General features: G+C 35.7%; 2 protein-coding genes across 2 annotated transcripts; one reads left to right on the top strand and one right to left on the bottom strand.

Moving 5' to 3' along the window:
- The first annotated feature begins 553 nt into the window (after positions 1 to 553).
- Positions 554 to 9,986, top strand: LOC114318015 (thioredoxin H-type). Its single transcript, XM_028264836.2, has 5 exons — positions 554 to 833; positions 1,419 to 1,477; positions 2,673 to 2,795; positions 8,666 to 8,788; positions 9,615 to 9,986. The coding sequence occupies exons 2-5, from the start codon at positions 1,457 to 1,459 to the stop codon at positions 9,765 to 9,767; spliced, it is 420 nt and encodes a 139-aa protein (XP_028120637.1). The 5' UTR covers positions 554 to 833; positions 1,419 to 1,456; the 3' UTR covers positions 9,768 to 9,986.
- A 2,167-nt stretch (positions 9,987 to 12,153) lies between these two features.
- On the bottom strand, positions 12,154 to 15,670 carry LOC114318014 (receptor-like protein kinase FERONIA). Its single transcript, XM_028264835.2, has 2 exons — positions 15,414 to 15,670; positions 12,154 to 15,076 (listed from the first exon to the last, which is right to left on the bottom strand). Exon 2 carries the CDS (start codon positions 15,039 to 15,041, stop codon positions 12,363 to 12,365), a length of 2,679 nt encoding a protein of 892 aa, XP_028120636.2. The 5' UTR covers positions 15,042 to 15,076; positions 15,414 to 15,670; the 3' UTR covers positions 12,154 to 12,362.
- Positions 15,671 to 17,129: the final 1,459 nt, after the last annotated feature.

Genomic DNA, 17,129 nt, shown 5'->3' on the forward strand with positions numbered 1-17,129 from the left:
GTTAAAAATCAAAAAATAAATTTTAACCATGTTCCTAATTGACCCACAGGACTTAGGCCATCTCCAATGGTACATCAAATCCTGCATCAGATTTGAAATTTGATAAAAAAGTGACCTTTTCTCACTCCAATGGTTTCACCAAATTGATATTAAAATGAGAATAGAACAAAAGTTTCATCAAACTGAGGACAAGTTCTGGAATTCAGTATTTCACTATTCTGTACTGTTGGACGGGGGCAATCGGTCAACCAGCCGAATGTTCGGCCGATTGACCAACCGATCGATCGGTTTCCTTTCAAATAGATAGGTTCAAATAGGTCAAAAAGATTCACACAGGTCAAAAATAAATAAATAAATTAAGCCTTATCGGTTGACCGGCCGGTCGGCCCACCGAATGACCCTTTCCTTTTGATGCACCATTGGAGCAAGCCATATCAGATTGAAAAAATTAATTATTTTTTACTCAAATTTAATAAAAAAAAGTAATGAACCGTTAAAAATGTCTTTATGGAACATATGGTTAAAATTTTATTCTTATTAATTTTGACAATTTGGATGTACTAAAATATTTTTTGTTATATATTTTTTAAACAAAGAAACTGAGAATATCCGACGAAGTTACCAAACACCAGCAATGTTCACACGGGACTGTAAAATTGCTTCGAAACTCCTTTATTATTGTCGTACATTTTAGGGTTTTGATTCGAACCTAAGCAAAGAAGGTTAGCTCTCTTCCTTCTAGGGCTTTGATTCCAATCAACCTGTAATGTCGGAATAATTCCAGAAGCTCAGTTCAAAGTTTGACTAAATCGATTCCAAAAGTTCAATTCAAGGTTAATTTTTCTCTAATTCGTTTGTTTTTTTATTCGTCTCTTTTGCATACCTGTAGAAGAAATTCATAAATTGAAGGTTAGTTTGATTCAGTTTTACATGTGTATTGATTGATGTATATACTGTTCTTATATAGATTTTTTTTTTTTCAATTTTTTTTATAATTCATTTTGGCCCAAATTTGATGATTTTTGGCGTTTTAACTATCATTTGGATTATGGGTATTTTCTATTATTCTCTGGTTTGTTTTTATTTTATCAAGAAAGATTTTTTTTTACTAGATATCTGCTCTTGCTATGCGATTCTCTGTTTGGTAGGAGAGAAAATAATGATAGAAAGGTAAACTTCATAAATACATATGAATTCAAAAAACCTATATTTGTTGCCAGCGAAGTAGAAGGTTTAGACTCTCAGTTAGTGAACTCATTTTCTTTTGTTGAACTTGGAGGGCTCAAAGTGCTCTGTATTTGTGATTAGCTATTTTTTCATATATATAAAGCATATAATAGAATGAATATAGCTGGTTGTTTTATTTTGGTAATGGTGAGATTTTGTTTTAATTCAATTTGACTTTCATGGTACTACAGCTAGGGTTCAGCACAATCAGCTTTCTCTGAAAATCAAGATGGGGCTTTGCTTTTCTAAGGTAATCTTTTTTAAAATGTTATCTATGTAATTAATGTATAAACAGCGAAGAAAAATATAATTTCCAATGAATTACATACAGTTAAAAAAAAAAGCCGGTGGTTCCTAATCTGTATATATGTATTTAGTTCCACTTTTCTATGATGCCTTTGGTACTGTTGCCGTGGTTTTTTGTTCCTTTTTCTGATCTTATTGGTACTTTTATGTGGTCTTGTTTCTTTTTTCCGTTGTATTTTGTCTTTACCAGTTTTTCTTTCTCTGTTTTTAACTGACTGGACCAGCCAGCTGAACTGGTTCAACCATTAACTGGAAGCTGAGCTGGTTTGGTTCAAAATCTTGAATTTTTTCTTGAGCCATAGTGAACCAAATGACCAACCATAGGCTGGACAATTTTGAAAATTGAGATGAACCAGTCAGTCCAATCCAGTGTTTGCTTCGTTATCATAAGAGGTTGAGAATTGAGCCTTATGAGGCTCAAACTTAAGCAACTAGTGTCGTCTTAGCACCGCACAATTACTGTTCTGAAATTTTATTTGTGCATCATTCCATCACTCACACACACACACACACACACACACACACACACACACACACACACACACTTAATTCACTTTTTACATGAATGGATATATTTGAAAAATCTGATTTATAAGAACGGTTCAACTGATTGACCCAATGGTGAAACATTGAACGTGAACCACTGGCTTGATGACCAGTGCAATTCTGATAGCTATGGTTCAGTCAATCTCTGGATTACGTGATATATATCATGGTCTCTGTTGATTATTAATCTATTTCTAAAAAGCACGGACACCAACACAAAAATCAACACAAACATACCATCATGACAATTTTCAAAAAATGCAAAACATGACAAATGGATTTGAGAGTTTTAGATTAATGATTTTGAAATAACCAAGTAAACATAGTTATTTGAAATCCTTCCACGTATGATTCTGCTTGTACAAAAATATTGACAAAATGCATCTTTCCAATCTCTATGCATCCTTTACTTTAGAATTACCAATCTGTATCCATTAATCAACCTTCTTACAGTTTTATAAAGTTTAATATCAAATCCCTTCATTTCAAAAATTAGTATCCAAATGAAGCCTTGGTGTCATTGTATTGTAATTTGAGAATCTAACCTTTTAATCTATTTGACATAAAAGTTGTAATTTGAATCATTTTTGTAGACTCGGAATGATGGCGATGATTCTGATCATAATGACACATTTGTTGGTGGCAATGTGCAACTCATCACGACCAAAGAAAGTTGGGATGAAAAGCTGTCCGAAGCAAGGAAGGATGGCAAGATTGTAAGTATATAAGAACATCATAACAACTGCTCTCAGGAGCCCCAGTCTTCGTACTGTCTGAAGAACTTGAACTGATTTATTGTTTTTTTGATGAATTGTGCTCTGTTTGTCTGGGTAGAAAAAACATTTTCTGTATTTTTTAGCGTTTGGTACACCAGAAGACGAAAATCAATAGCAAAAAAGTTTTTCATGGTCAACAAAAGATGAGTCTATTTGCGTGAAAAACGTTTTCCACTTTTAAAAGGTGGTGGAAAACGTTTTCCAGACTAAAGTCTTATCAATGCCACCATCACCTCCACCACTGCACCCACCACCACCACCCACTGCCACTAATACAATCGGTAGTACATTAATTTCAAAGACGCAACCAAACATAGGAAAACGTATTTGTTGGAAAATATTTTTTGGAAAAAAAATGTCAATAGAAAATGTTTTCGGCTGAAACAAACAGAGGGTATACATGGGAAATTATTATGAGAACTGAGTTATGGTTTCTGTGTGCTACCCTCTGTGTTGATTAGGCTTCACTTTACCACGATGTACATGTTTCTTTGGGAATTTTGGTTTCTATTTGTTCTTTGATTATTATTATTATTATTATAGTGACCTTTCATGGTTACCCTCTTTTAACTCTACATGTTTCTTTGGGAATTTTGGTTACTATTCGTTCTTTGATTATTATTATTGCTGGAAATTTGTATTAATGCATATAATAAGATAGTGGCATATGATAGTGGTGTTGGTGGTAGATAGTGGCATGTATAGAATATGATAGTGGTGTTGGTGGTAGATAGTGGCATGTATAGAATATGATAGTGGTGTTGGTGGTAGATAGTGGCATGTATATAATATGATAGTGGTAGATAGTGGTAATATATAATATGTAAGTGGCATATAATCGGTTATAATGATGTTTGTAATATCTCCTATATAAGGAGTGTCATTTGGTCTTGTAAAATAAGAAGTTTTGAATATAACAGAAATATATTCCTTCTTCCTCATATTTTCGGAGTTCTTCTTCCTCATATTTTCTAAGTTGGTATCAGAGCTACAAAAAACACAGCAGCCCTAAAACCGTCATAGCCATGTCGGAAGTCACGTCCGAAACCACTTCAACCCCTGCCGCTGCCATTCCGGTGAAAACGTCAAACTCTCACTCTGTCCAAATCACCACCATCCGCCTAAATGGTGATAATTTTCTCCGCTGGTCACAATCTGTCCGGATGTATATCCGTGGGCAAGGAAAGATCGGTTACATCACTGGTGACAAGAAGGCTCCTGCTGTTAATGATCCGCTATTCGACAGTTGGGACGCTGAAAATTCCATGGTTATGACATGGTTGGTCAATTCCATGGAGGAGGATATAAGCTCTAATTACATGTGCTATCCTACTGCACAAGAATTGTGGGATAATGTTAGTCAGATGTATTCTGACCTAGGAAATCAATCTCAAGTTTTCGAATTAACTTTGAAGTTGGGAGAGATTTGTCAAGGAGATGATTCCGTCACCAAATATTTCAATTCGTTGAAAAGGTTGTGGCAGGATCTTGACATCTTCAACACATACGAATGGAAATCGGTTGACGACTGCAACCACCACAAGAAAACTGTGGAAGACAGCCGTATTTACAAGTTTCTTGCCGGCCTCAACATTGAGTTCGATGAAGTGCGAGGAAGAATTATTGGCAGACCTCCTCTCCCATCCATTGGCGAAGTATTTGCCGAAGTCAGAAGGGAAGAGAGCCGAAGGAGCGTCATGCTTAAGAAAAAAGGTACTGGTGAATCAATTGAAATTTCTGCTTTAATTAGCGATGCTGCGGCCAACAAGGCTGCAAATTACCAGCGCAGGTTTGATGATAAGCCACGGGTCTGGTGTGATTTTTGCAACAAGCCTCGCCATACACGCGAAACGTGTTGGAAGATCCATGGCAAACCTGTCAACTGGAAAAGCAGCAAACAAGGAGAGAAGAATCGTGGCTTTCCTACCGCTAATGAAGCCGATTCAGGTCCCTTCAACAAAGAGCAGATTGATCAACTCTTAAAGCTGATAAAATCCAACTCCTCATCCGGTATTCCAAGTGTTTTGTTGGCACAAACAGGTAGAAATCCTAAAGCCTTCTCTTGCCTAAACTTCTCTCCGTGGATCATAGATTCCGGTGCCTCCGATCACATGACTAGTTTTTCCCATTTATTTAGTACCTATTTCCCTTGTTCTGGTCATGACAAAATCAGAATAGCCGATGGTAGTTTTTCACCTATTGCAGGAAAAGGACTTATTAAACTAACTGAGAAAATTAATCTCAATGCTGTTCTTCACGTCCCCAACTTAGCCTGTAACCTTTTGTCTGTCAGTAAACTATCTAAGGATTCTAATTGTCGTGTTACATTTTTTGAATCCCATTGTGAATTTCAGGACCAGAACTCGGGGATGATGATTGGGCGTGCTAGGATGCTTGAAGGTCTTTACTACTTTGATGAAGTACCTGTTAGTAATAAAAAAGCTCAGAGCTTTAATAGTACTAGTTCAATCTCTGTTCGAGAAAAAATAATGCTATGGCACTATAGGCTAGGACATCCTAGTTTTCTTTATCTGAAACATTTATTTCCAGAATTATTTAAAGGGATTGATTGTTCTTCTTTTCATTGTGAAAGTTGCATTTTTGCAAAATTTCATCGCTCTACTTATTTGCCAAAACCTTACCAGGCTTCCAAACCTTTTTATTTGATTCATAGTGATGTTTGGGGCCCTTCTAAAATCACTACTCTTTCTGGTAAAAGATGGTTTGTTACATTTATTGATGACCATACCCGCTTATGTTGGATTTATTTGATGAATAAAAAATCTGACGTGAAAAATTTATTCACAAATTTTTACAATATGATTGAAAACCAATTTCAAACCAAAATTGGTATTTTACATTCTGATAATGGAACAGAATATTTCAATGAGCAGTTGGGTGAGTTTTTGGAAAAAAAATGGGATTTTTCATCAATCTACATGTCGGGATACCCCTCAACAAAATGGCATTGCAGAACGAAAAAATAAACATCTACTTGAAGTAGCACGTGCTATAATGTTTTACATGCATGTTCCTAAATATTTATGGGGTGAAGCAATTTTAACAGCCTCTTATTTGATAAACAGGATGCCTACAAAGGTGTTAACATACAAAACACCTTTCGATTGTCTCAAAACTTTTTTTCCTGACACGAGGTTGTTTTTTGATTTACCCGCCAAAGTTTTTGGATGTACTGCCTATGTTCATGTTCCTAGTCAATTTCGTTCAAAACTTGACCCCCGTGCTATAAAATGTGTTTTTTTGGGTTATTCCTCAAACAAAAAGGGGTATAAGTGTTTCGATCCTCAAACCAAGAAATTTCATGTGAGTATGGATGTGTCATTTGTGGAAACAAAATCCTATTTCCCCAACACTTCTCTTCAGGGGGAGACAAGTGGAGTAGAAGACCGTTTTTGGGATATTTCTATCCCGCTCCCCAATGTCATTTATCCTACACAAAAACCACATCTGTCTGATAATGATCACTTAGGAGAACCAAGTTCTATGGTGCCTAGTCAAGAAGATTCTTGTTTCGGGGGAGAAGTACTACAAAATGATCTAAATCCTGAGCTTCAGGTTTATACTAGGAAGCGATTTCATCTGAGGAATAATGACCCGAATGTCCATCCTAATGACCCGAATGTCTACCCGAGTTCTGGCATCGAAATTTTAGGTAATCCTATTCCTTCTATTTCCGACCTTGATGTTCCTATAGCAATTAGGAAAGGTGTCCGAAATTGCATTAAACATCCTATTGCAAATTACCTCTCCTATCAAAGACTGTCTAAAAACCATAGAGCTTTCACATCTAGGATTTCACACTTGTTTGTTCCAAGGAATATACAGGAAGCATTGGATGATCCGAATTGGAAATTAGCAGTCATGGAGGAGATGAATGCTTTAAGGAGAAGTGGTACTTGGGAGATAGTTGATCTACCCAAAGACAAGAAAACAGTTGGGTGTAAATGGGTGTTTACGATAAAATGTAACGCAGATGGAAGCGTTGAGAGATACAAGGCGAGACTGGTGGCTAAAGGCTTCACTCAAACTTATGGGATCGACTATCAGGAGACGTTTGCTCCTGTTGCTAAAATAAATTCCATCAGAGTACTGTTATCTCTTGCAGTAAATTCAGATTGGCCTCTACATCAACTTGACATTAAAAATGCATTTCTCAATGGTGATCTTGAAGAGGAGGTGTTCATGAGCCTACCGCCGGGATTTGAGCAGAGACTTGGAAGCGACAGAGTATGCAGATTGAACAAGTCATTATACGGACTCAAACAATCACCAAGAGCATGGTTTGAACGCTTTCGGAAGGCAGTTATCAGTTGTGGCTTCTCGCAGAGTCAAGCAGATCACACAATATTTTATAAACATTCAAAAAACAGTAAAATTGCAATTTTGATTGTTTATGTTGATGACATCATTTTAACTGGTAATGATGAAGCAGAGTTAGCAGCCCTCAAAGAGAAACTCGCAAAAGAATTTCACATTAAGGATCTGGGAGCTCTCAAGTATTTCCTCGGAATGGAATTTGCAAGATCCAAGGAAGGTATATTCGTTAATCAGAGAAAATATGTTCTTGATCTCCTTGGAGAAACAGGTATGCTTGGTTGTAAGATGGTGGAGACTCCGATCGAGCCTAACTTGAAGTTACAAGCTGCTAAGGCTGAAGAAGTCAAAGAGAGGGAACAATATCAGCGACTTGTCGGGAAATTGATTTACTTGTCTCATACGCGGCCTGATATTGCCTTTGCAGTCAGCATGGTAAGTCAGTTCATGCACTCACCAGGGGCAGAGCACTTTGAGGCCGTTTATAAGATCTTAAGATATTTGAAAGGAACTCCAGGGAGAGGCTTACTGTTCAAGAAACATGGACATCTTCAAGTTGAAGTATACACAGATGCAGACTGGGCAGGAAGTGTTACAGACAGGAGATCAACATCCGAATACTGCTCCTTTGTAGGTGGGAACCTAGTTACATGGCGGAGTAAAAAACAGAATGTGGTAGCTAGAAGTAGTGCAGAAGCAGAGTTCAGAGCTGTTGCCCATGGAATCTGTGAAGTAATGTGGATTAAAAGAATTCTTGAAGAATTAAAGCTTTCTCACCCGACACCTATGAAGGTCTATTGTGACAACAAAGCAGCTATATCTATAGCTCATAATCCAGTTCTACATGATCGCACAAAACATATAGAAGTGGATAAACATTTCATCAAGGAGAAAATCAATGCTGGCATAATCTGTATGACCTACCTTCCAACAGGTGAACAATTAGCTGATGTGCTAACGAAAGGACTACACAAGAAGCAATTTGATAAGCTGACTAGCAAGCTGGCTATGGAAGATATCTTCAAACCAGCTTGAGGGGGAGTGCTGGAAATTTGTATTAATGCATATAATAAGATAGTGGCATATGATAGTGGTGTTGGTGGTAGATAGTGGCATGTATAGAATATGATAGTGGTGTTGGTGGTAGATAGTGGCATGTATAGAATATGATAGTGGTGTTGGTGGTAGATAGTGGCATGTATATAATATGATAGTGGTAGATAGTGGTAATATATAATATGTAAGTGGCATATAATGGGTTATAATGATGTTTGTAATATCTCCTATATAAGGAGTGTCATTTGGTCTTGTAAAATAAGAAGTTTTGAATATAACAGAAATATATTCCTTCTTCCTCATATTTTCGGAGTTCTTCTTCCTCATATTTTCTAAGTATTATTATTATTATTAAAAAATATATATTATGGTGATCTTTCATGGTGACCCTTTTTTAATTCTAGTTGATTGCTCAACAGGTGGTTGCAAATTTCAGTGCAACATGGTGTGGTCCTTGTAAAGTGATTGCACCGTTCTACTGCGAGCTGTCTGAGAAATACCCTTCTCTAATGTACCTGACTGTTGATGTTGACAAGCTAGCTGTAAGTAAATGGAATCATATTGTAAACTTGAAAACGAAAGTAGAATTGACATTTCTGTCACTAGCGGTTCAAAGACCTTACCGCTCATTATGTGCCCCATTTTAACAGAATTACTTTTAAGAAACTTGCACTCTGTTTTTTTTCTGTGGAAAATATATTTCTTATTTTATGGTGTTTGGTACAATGAAAAATGAAAGTCAATAGAAAATGGTTTCTGTAGTTCATGGAAAACAGGTTTATTTAGACAGAAAATGTTCTTTATCTCTACTTCTGAAAGGTGAAAAATGTTTTCTGGATTTAAGTGTTACTAATGCCGGCCCACTACAACAACTACCCCACCACCACCGTAAACACCCCAAGTCCGGATCATATAGCGTGATTTTTTCTAGATTTTTGTATGGTTGTTGTACCATCAGCTTTTGATTATTGTACCCTCCACTTTTGCAGAATTAAATCTTTGCCACTCAAAAAATACTCAAGGATCACTTTAGGAAAAATCACTCTAGATGATCCGGACTCCAACACCCCACCACCATTGTCACCACCACCACTGTCACTGCCTCCACTGCCCCACCCACCACCACCTCCACCACTACTAATACACCTACTAGCACATTAGTTTCAAAGTCGCAACTAAACATAGGAAAACGTTTTCTATGTTTTCTTCCGTTGGAAAATTAACAGAGCATTAACATTTGAAGCAAATGGTGTGGTGAGATTTTTATTCATTCTTTTTTTTTTTTTGTGTGTGTGTAATTTAGTGGAATGATTTTGTAGCATAAGTGAAATTTGTTGGAAACAAACTCTGTATTATTTTCTGGTGCAGGAATTCAGTACATCGTGGGATATCAAAGCCACACCAACCTTCTTCTTTCTTAGAGATGGACAGCAAGTTGACAAACTAGTAGGAGCCAACAAACCAGAGCTACAAAAGAAGATAATTGCAATTGCAGATTCAGTGCCCCCAATTTACAAATAAACTGTTTGGTGGTTCCCTCTCTCATTCGCTGAGTTTCCAGAGGAGCAATCACTCTTCTTCTTGTGATTCTTGTGGGAATAGTCTATATTCAATGTCTTGAAATTGTAAATTGTTGCCAAGTGTGTTGTTTTATTGAGGATTGCAGGAGACAAAAAAACCTTGGGTATATATTGTTGGCACTCAAATTTTGAGAAAAATGGAGATACTGAACTATCAAAATTGTTGCTGTTTGTGCTGTTAATTCTTTTAATGGGTTTGTTGTTTGACATTCAAATGTAAAGGTAGTTGATCAGAAGAACCAAAGGCTATTGGGACCGAGTATAGGTTGTTTACAAAGGAACAATAGAATCTTCTTCCATAGATAGAATTGTATTCAAGCCTTCTTTATGTCCAACTTGAGTAGAAGCAGATTGGGTTCCCACAGGTTGCATTTGAAGACACTGTTTTATCACATTTTTCCCTAAGTTGTGTTTGGATAATGGATTTATATAGGGATGGGTGAAAATGATCAAACACCTCTCCCCATTCAACAGTCATTACCTGTCAATTTTTAAATTTTTATTAAAATTCACGATCCAAACAGAGCCTTAGGAAAATGACAGTTGGATGTGGTCGGGTGATGCATCTTTAATTTGATACCAGAGTGTATTCTTTTTTTTTATTATTATTTTTAAGTCTGTTTAGGGTGGCACTGTTTATTCATCTTCCTCCGCATTTCTCTTTGTCGATCCTTCGCAATTGTGATTTACTTGACTCTTTTGCAGCTAGGATTTTGCAGAGGGTTGTGTAGGTTGGGGGTGACTGGGGAGGGTTGGGATGGAATTGAGAAGGAATAATATGCTATTATTAATTAACAAATTTTATAAATTGAATTTATTTATTAATGTGACATTATCATATTAATAAAGTAAATGCTGTAATGATTTTTTTTTAAAATTTTATTATTACATGACATATATAAATTGCTAAAATTTTTAAAAAATATTATTAATTTTATATTAAATTTTTTGATTGAAAAAATATGATATATACCTGGTTTTTGTCTTTCGTTAGTGGCGTCTTGGTTAACCGTCCAAGTGGAATCATTTGGGTTGGGATTTTTAGCATCTCTGTTAAAATATGAAATGAATTTATATATATATATATATATATGTTTGAAAAAAGAGGGAAAAAAAAAAAGCTTTTCATAAAAAAAAGTGTAGAAAGTAGAGTAAAAGGATGGTTTTTTTTAATTATTATATCACTTTATCTATTTTTCTATACATATTTTCGTAAAAAAAAAACTATAAAATCAATTAAAATAATCACTCCTCAAACACCTTCAGATAAAATAGCCTCTTTCCAAAGTTGTACAATAATTTTTTTTAAGGGAAATAACCCCAATGGATGACTGGAAAAAAAATTCAAATTCATGGTAAAATTTATAAGTTTTAATTATTAAAATTATAATTTTTCATTAATATATAATTATTTTTAAAAATTAAACCTGATTTGTAATTTTCCCAATTTTTTATAGTATAAGTCACAAATATGAAATAAATTGCGAAGTCTTACGTGTGTTGAGATCTACCATATATAATTATTTGTCTCACATCATGTCATATTTTATGAAAATTATATGTACCCTTGATTTATTATTTGGACCAATAAGGTCATTTCACATCCAATCTTCCAATTCTGGATTCTATTAACAAACGCAAGTCCACCATCAGATTGCTACTCCTCTCCTTAAAAGAGTTTTATAACCCTGTAATGCTTGTAGGCTCTACCACTGTCAATCCCATCCCATTCAACAATGAATGCACATAAACCAACAGGCCAGCACGACACAAATTGTAAATCACCATCACCATCACCATCACCATCACCATCACCATCCAATATAATATGAAAAACTCTCAAATTTTCTATTAAATGAATGGCTAAATGTTTATAGAATTTGATAAAAAAAAATTGGATATTCCTACCATTACCCATATAATATTCGACTCTTGAATACACATCATTGATTTCTAATGTCACTTTTATTCCTAAAATCTACTCTCTCTCTCTCTCTCTCTCTCTCTCTCTCTCTCCAAAACTTAGTCAACCATTAGCAACCAAACCATCCGCGTAATCAAAGCAACAAACAGCTCTCCCCCAGTTAACTCTTTCCCACGTCTTTTACATACATATATATTCCTAAATATATAAAATATAATTAATTTTTTTTTAAGTCTTTATTGACACCTTAACCAAGCCCTATAATAAAACATTTCATTCAACGTTACGTAACAACAACATCAATATATATCCCATGTCTACATGTGAAAGCCCTAATTCATGATGAATGAATTTAATTGAATAGACAAATATCTTTGTAACCATCTAGCATAAAATCATATCAAAACACAAAAACCCAAATGAATTCGTGTCATCATCTGCAAATATAAAAAGTACAACAAATTATTTTATCACACACTGTCATGTAATTTTACATACATCGTACAGTGAATTTGAATAGAAAAAAACATATTAAGAGCCCAAAATGATAAATAGCAAGTAAATGAAACTGTGAGAAAGAAAATTTACTTGAGTAGATTACTTGAGTAGATCTCAACGCCCTTTTGGGTTCATGATCTGTGAGAAAACAGCGCTCGGTGTCAATCCATCGGAATCTTCACTAGCTAGACTCCGGCCACCTATGCTCATTGACATCCCACTGCTCCTCGAATCGGTCACATTCCCATCAAAGCCATGAGAGGTATCGTGATCTGACTTTCCTTTGCATTTGACATCGAATGCATCTTCAATGTCCATTCCACCGAGGCCCTTTCCACTCTCCTCTGCACTCTCCTGCAGTTGTAGAGCAAACTCAAGGTTCCACAGCACATCACCCATTGATGGCCTGTCAATTCCCTGATCCGACACGCACTTCATTGCTGTCTCAGCAACCTTTGTGAAGCACTCCGGTGCAATCTTCCCCTTCAGATACGGGTCAACGACCTGATCGAGAATACCTTTCTTCTGGCAATGAAAAGCCCACTCGGCCAAACTCACTTGCTCTTTTGGAAGAGCCGGGTTCAAAGCTGGCCGAGCACACAAGATCTCAAAGAGTACTACTCCAAATGAGTAAACATCAGATTTGTCTGTCAGTTGTTGCCTCCTGAAGTATTCGGGATCTAGATACCCAAAGCTACCCTTTACAACTGTGCTGACATGAGTGTGATCCAATGTAGGACCTGTTTTTGACAAGCCAAAATCAGAAACCTTTGCCACCCACTTCTCATCTAGTAGGATGTTTGTGGTCTTGACATCTCGGTGGATAATAGTGTGTTTGGCACCAGTGTGGAGATAGTGTAAACCACGAGCAGCTCCAATGCATATCTCAAGCCTCTGCTTCCAAGGCAATGGTGGTTTATTGGTCTTGTATAAATGCTCCCGAAGGGTTCCATAAGCCATGTAATCGTAGACAAGGATCATTTCACAATTCTCTTCACAATAACCAATCAGTGAAACAAGGTGCCGGTGTCGCAGTTTCGAGAGCATTTCTATCTCGGTTTGGAATTCATGCACACCTTGCTCAGAGAGGGGGTTGCCACGCTTAATTGCAACCTTAGTTGTTCCACCATCAATTTCTCCCTTGTAAACTTTGCCAAAACCTCCCACCCCAAGAACCAGAGCCTCATCGAAATTGTTGGTGGCAGACTTGATTTCAGCAAATGAAAAGTGGCGGCAAAGGTTTGAAGGGAGGGAAGAGGCGTAGCTTCCTGTGGTGTTAGTCTTTGCCGAGCCTGCAGAGTGTGAATGACCATATAAAGAAAGAGGGAGCCACCCCGATGGTCCATCACTTGGACTTGAGTACTTTCCCGGTCTCCGATGACGAGAAACAAAACAAACACATAAACCAACAAGGAGTGCAGCAATACCAGCACCAACACTTCCACCAATGATAGCCATTTGATTCTTTGAATGACTTGAGTGGGATGGCTGATAAGCTAATGATGGGTCTATTATGTCTTGTACTGGAGCAGGGACTGGATTAGGACCAGCAAGATTTCCAGTACTTTCATTTACTTTGAATATCTCCACTCCATTCAAGATCGCATCATAGTGTTGCGGCTTTGAGGAAATGTTTGGATGCAGCGCAAGCCAAAGATCCTGCTGCGGAGGCCCATCAGGAACCAAGACCACATAATTCCTATAAACTGGAACTCCATTGTGTCCTCCTGCCCAAGCAACCACATCTGCTGCTGCATACTCAGCAGTTTGATTATTAAGGTAGATATTAAAGACTCTCTGATTAATTTTAGTCATATTTTCTTCAACCTCACAGAAATGCAGCCTAACCAGGTAAGTAAATCCCGAGTCAACCGAGAAGATCCAAGTTAAATTGTAATTCTCGTTAACCTGGTATGTTGGACCCATTGATCTGGCAGTGGCATAGACATCAACTGGAGCGACGTAAGTGGGCATGCCGGAAGGATAAGTAATATTCATGCCTGGACTGATGGTTTGTGAAACCCCAGATGCTGCTGAAAAGATGTATGGTGAATCATCATACCAGGACCTAAACATCCCAGTATCACCGGAGGGTGAAATGTCATTTCCACCGACATTCAACCGGTAAACACTTTCAAGAGCCGTACTGTTGTCTATATAATATGGTGTAGCTGGCCCAACGACCAGGGCAGTTCCATCAGCAGTATTGTAAATGTCAGCCATCGAAACTACCTCAATCCCATTCACAAAGGCATACGAATTTGGAGTACTGGAAGGCTTGAAGGTTATGTTCAAGGTGGCATCGGGCACATTGACAGAATACTCTTTCATCATAAAAGCATAGTTCAGAGCTTGAGTTGTTTGAGCTGCACTGAAGTTCTTGAGAAGGGTATATTCTCCGACAACAACTGAGAATATGGCGTTTGAGGCATTTAGCCCCAAGTAAGAAGCAGGATAAAAGTGCAGACGGACAAATTTACGCCCAGAAGATACAGGAAAACTATAGGTGTACTCGGATTTGAAAATCCGAGCGGTCATGTAAGGGACCGTAGGAACAGAAGGATCTTGAGCAGAAGCAGTAGCTGTCAATGAATTCCCAGCTGCAGGCGCAAACTTTGACCCAATATCCGAAGTCCATTGGCGATCGGAATCGGAAGTTTGCGGAGCTGCCCCGCAGTTTAGGAAAATTTCATCAGTGGGAAGATAATTCGCAGCTGAGATTGAACGAAACACAGAGGCCAAGAAGAGAAATCCAAAGATCGAAAGGCATTGACATTTATCCGAATTCCTCATCGGAGTAAATGTGCCGATAATTCCCCAGAACAACACTGAAATTAATTGTGACCAGAAAATCAATTTCAAAACACTTGAATTTGCTAAACTTTATCTCAAATCCAATCAAAATTCAATCAGGAAAACAGAAACATGTGGTGTGAATAGAACAGCAAAAAACACAAGATCTGAGGCTCTAAAACAATCAATCTAGCATTTAAATGAAAAATAAATCAGCTTGAAATCTAGAACAAAGTTCAATTAAACAGAACTAAGCATAAGAAAAAACAGTAAGTTTCCAGATCCAGCAAACAACTAGGCTCGAAATCGATGAACGAAGACTTTGAACTGAAAATTAGCGAAGGAGTAAAGTTAATGCAGCAGATAAATTACCTTGAAATGAATGAAAATACGAAGAGATCCAAACGAAGAAACTCCCATTCAAGCCATTTTTTTAGATAACTGCCATAGCTCTGCGAAATCGATATGCAAGGTTTGAAATTAGAGAGAGAGACTAGGGTTTGAAATTGAGAGAGAGTTGAAGAAGGAGAGAGAGAGAGAGAGAAGTAGGAGATTGGTTTATCGAACAAGTTTTCAAGAAAGAGTAGTTGGCCGCTTTTGCACTTTATTTTATTTCGGTCTGAGACTGATTAGTACTAATAGGGAAAATGTTTGGACGCTACTAAAGTCAGATTTTACCAGATGAAAAAAAGTTAAAAAATATTTAAAAAGTTAAAAAAAATTAAAAATTATTTAAAAAGTTAAAAAACTCAAACTGTACAATTTTCAATTTTAATTTTTTTTTACACACTAATTTATATAATTTTTTAATATATATTTTTTTTATACAAAGTCAAAAAGTTAATCCAAACATCCATATTTTTTTCCTCAAGTTTTTAGTCTAAAAAGATAAAAAGTGCATTTATTTAGGACACCCCAAACAATCCCTAAGGAGTACTCCACGACAATTATTGATGTGTGCGAATTTATTTTTTCTACATAAATGATTTAAATCATTTTAAAGGTTTTGAGATTGTGAAATGTTTTGGAAGTGAGTAAAAATTTGATTTTTTAATTTTTTTAATTTATTTGTTTTCTTTGTAAGTAAAAAATGTGAGAAGTGTTGTAACTCAAAATGAGTCCAAAACTAAAAAGTAACTTTTTTTAGTGCTTCCCAAAAAACTCCTGTATTTTGTAAGAATTTCGATCATTATTGAATAGTAATAGCAATGGTAAAAGTTAGAACAATCGGGTGTTTGAATTTATTATTATTATTATTATTATTATTATTATTATTTATTTTTACCAATTTGTTTGGCTTCGTTTGACTGTCACTACAAAATTTGTTTATAAAAATTTTAAAAATTTGTTTGGTTTTAATTTTGAATTTATATATATTTTTATTTTTTATTAATTGTTCTTAGTTTTTAAATTCACCCAATCTAAATATATTTAAGGATTGTTTTGAAAATATACTATATTAGTAATTTTTTTGATTTTTTATTAAAATATGGTATGAAAAAAATTAATATATTTAAGATGATTTTTTTATGAAAAAAAGTACAAACAGTATAGGGTAAAGGATCTTTGATTTTTTTTTTTTTTTTGGGTATATTTCTTTGATTTTTTTGGCTATTATCCAAACTTTCCAAAAGGCTGAAAGAAGTAAAAGATTTCTGCAAAAAAAAAAAATTTGTTTTTGTATTTAATGAATTTTTTTTTTGCACAAATTTTGGACTTCTTACCTATACAGATTAAATGAATCAAAAAGGTAATTTTTTTAATTACAATGTTAACAAAATTTATTAAAAACAAAAAAAATATGAATTAGAAACTTATAAAATTGCTTTTGAAATTTTCAAATCAAATAGATTGTTAGAAATTCATAATTTATAATAGCATTGCAATAGAGTTGAGTCTTATATAATTGAGTATGTAATAAATTAAAAAGCAAATTATCAACACTCCTCTCGAGATTTGACTAAAATACGAATTTCCCTTTGAGGTTTGGGAAGTTCAAATTACCCCCTAAGATTTATATTTGCATAACATTTTGGTTTAGATGCACCAAACAATCCAATATGTCAAATAAATTAATTTTTTTAACAT

Source organism: Camellia sinensis, chromosome 10, assembly GCF_055761805.1.
Source record: "Camellia sinensis isolate YWXY chromosome 10, ASM5576180v1, whole genome shotgun sequence".
Lineage (NCBI taxonomy): Eukaryota > Viridiplantae > Streptophyta > Magnoliopsida > Ericales > Theaceae > Camellia > Camellia sinensis.

What these genes read in the sequence shown, in the direction of transcription:
- LOC114318015 (XM_028264836.2), top strand. Translation starts at nt 1,457, where the DNA reads ATGGGGCTTTGCTTTTCTAAG. An exon ending in TGGGGCTTTGCTTTTCTAAG is followed by an intron (nt 1,478 to 2,672) that starts GTAATCTTTTTT and finishes TCATTTTTGTAG; the next exon opens with ACTCGGAATGATGGCGATGA. An exon ending in CAAGGAAGGATGGCAAGATT is followed by an intron (nt 2,796 to 8,665) that starts GTAAGTATATAA and finishes ATTGCTCAACAG; the next exon opens with GTGGTTGCAAATTTCAGTGC.
- LOC114318014 (XM_028264835.2), bottom strand. Translation starts at nt 15,041, where the DNA reads ATGAGGAATTCGGATAAATGTCAATGCCTTTCGATCTTTGGATTTCTC.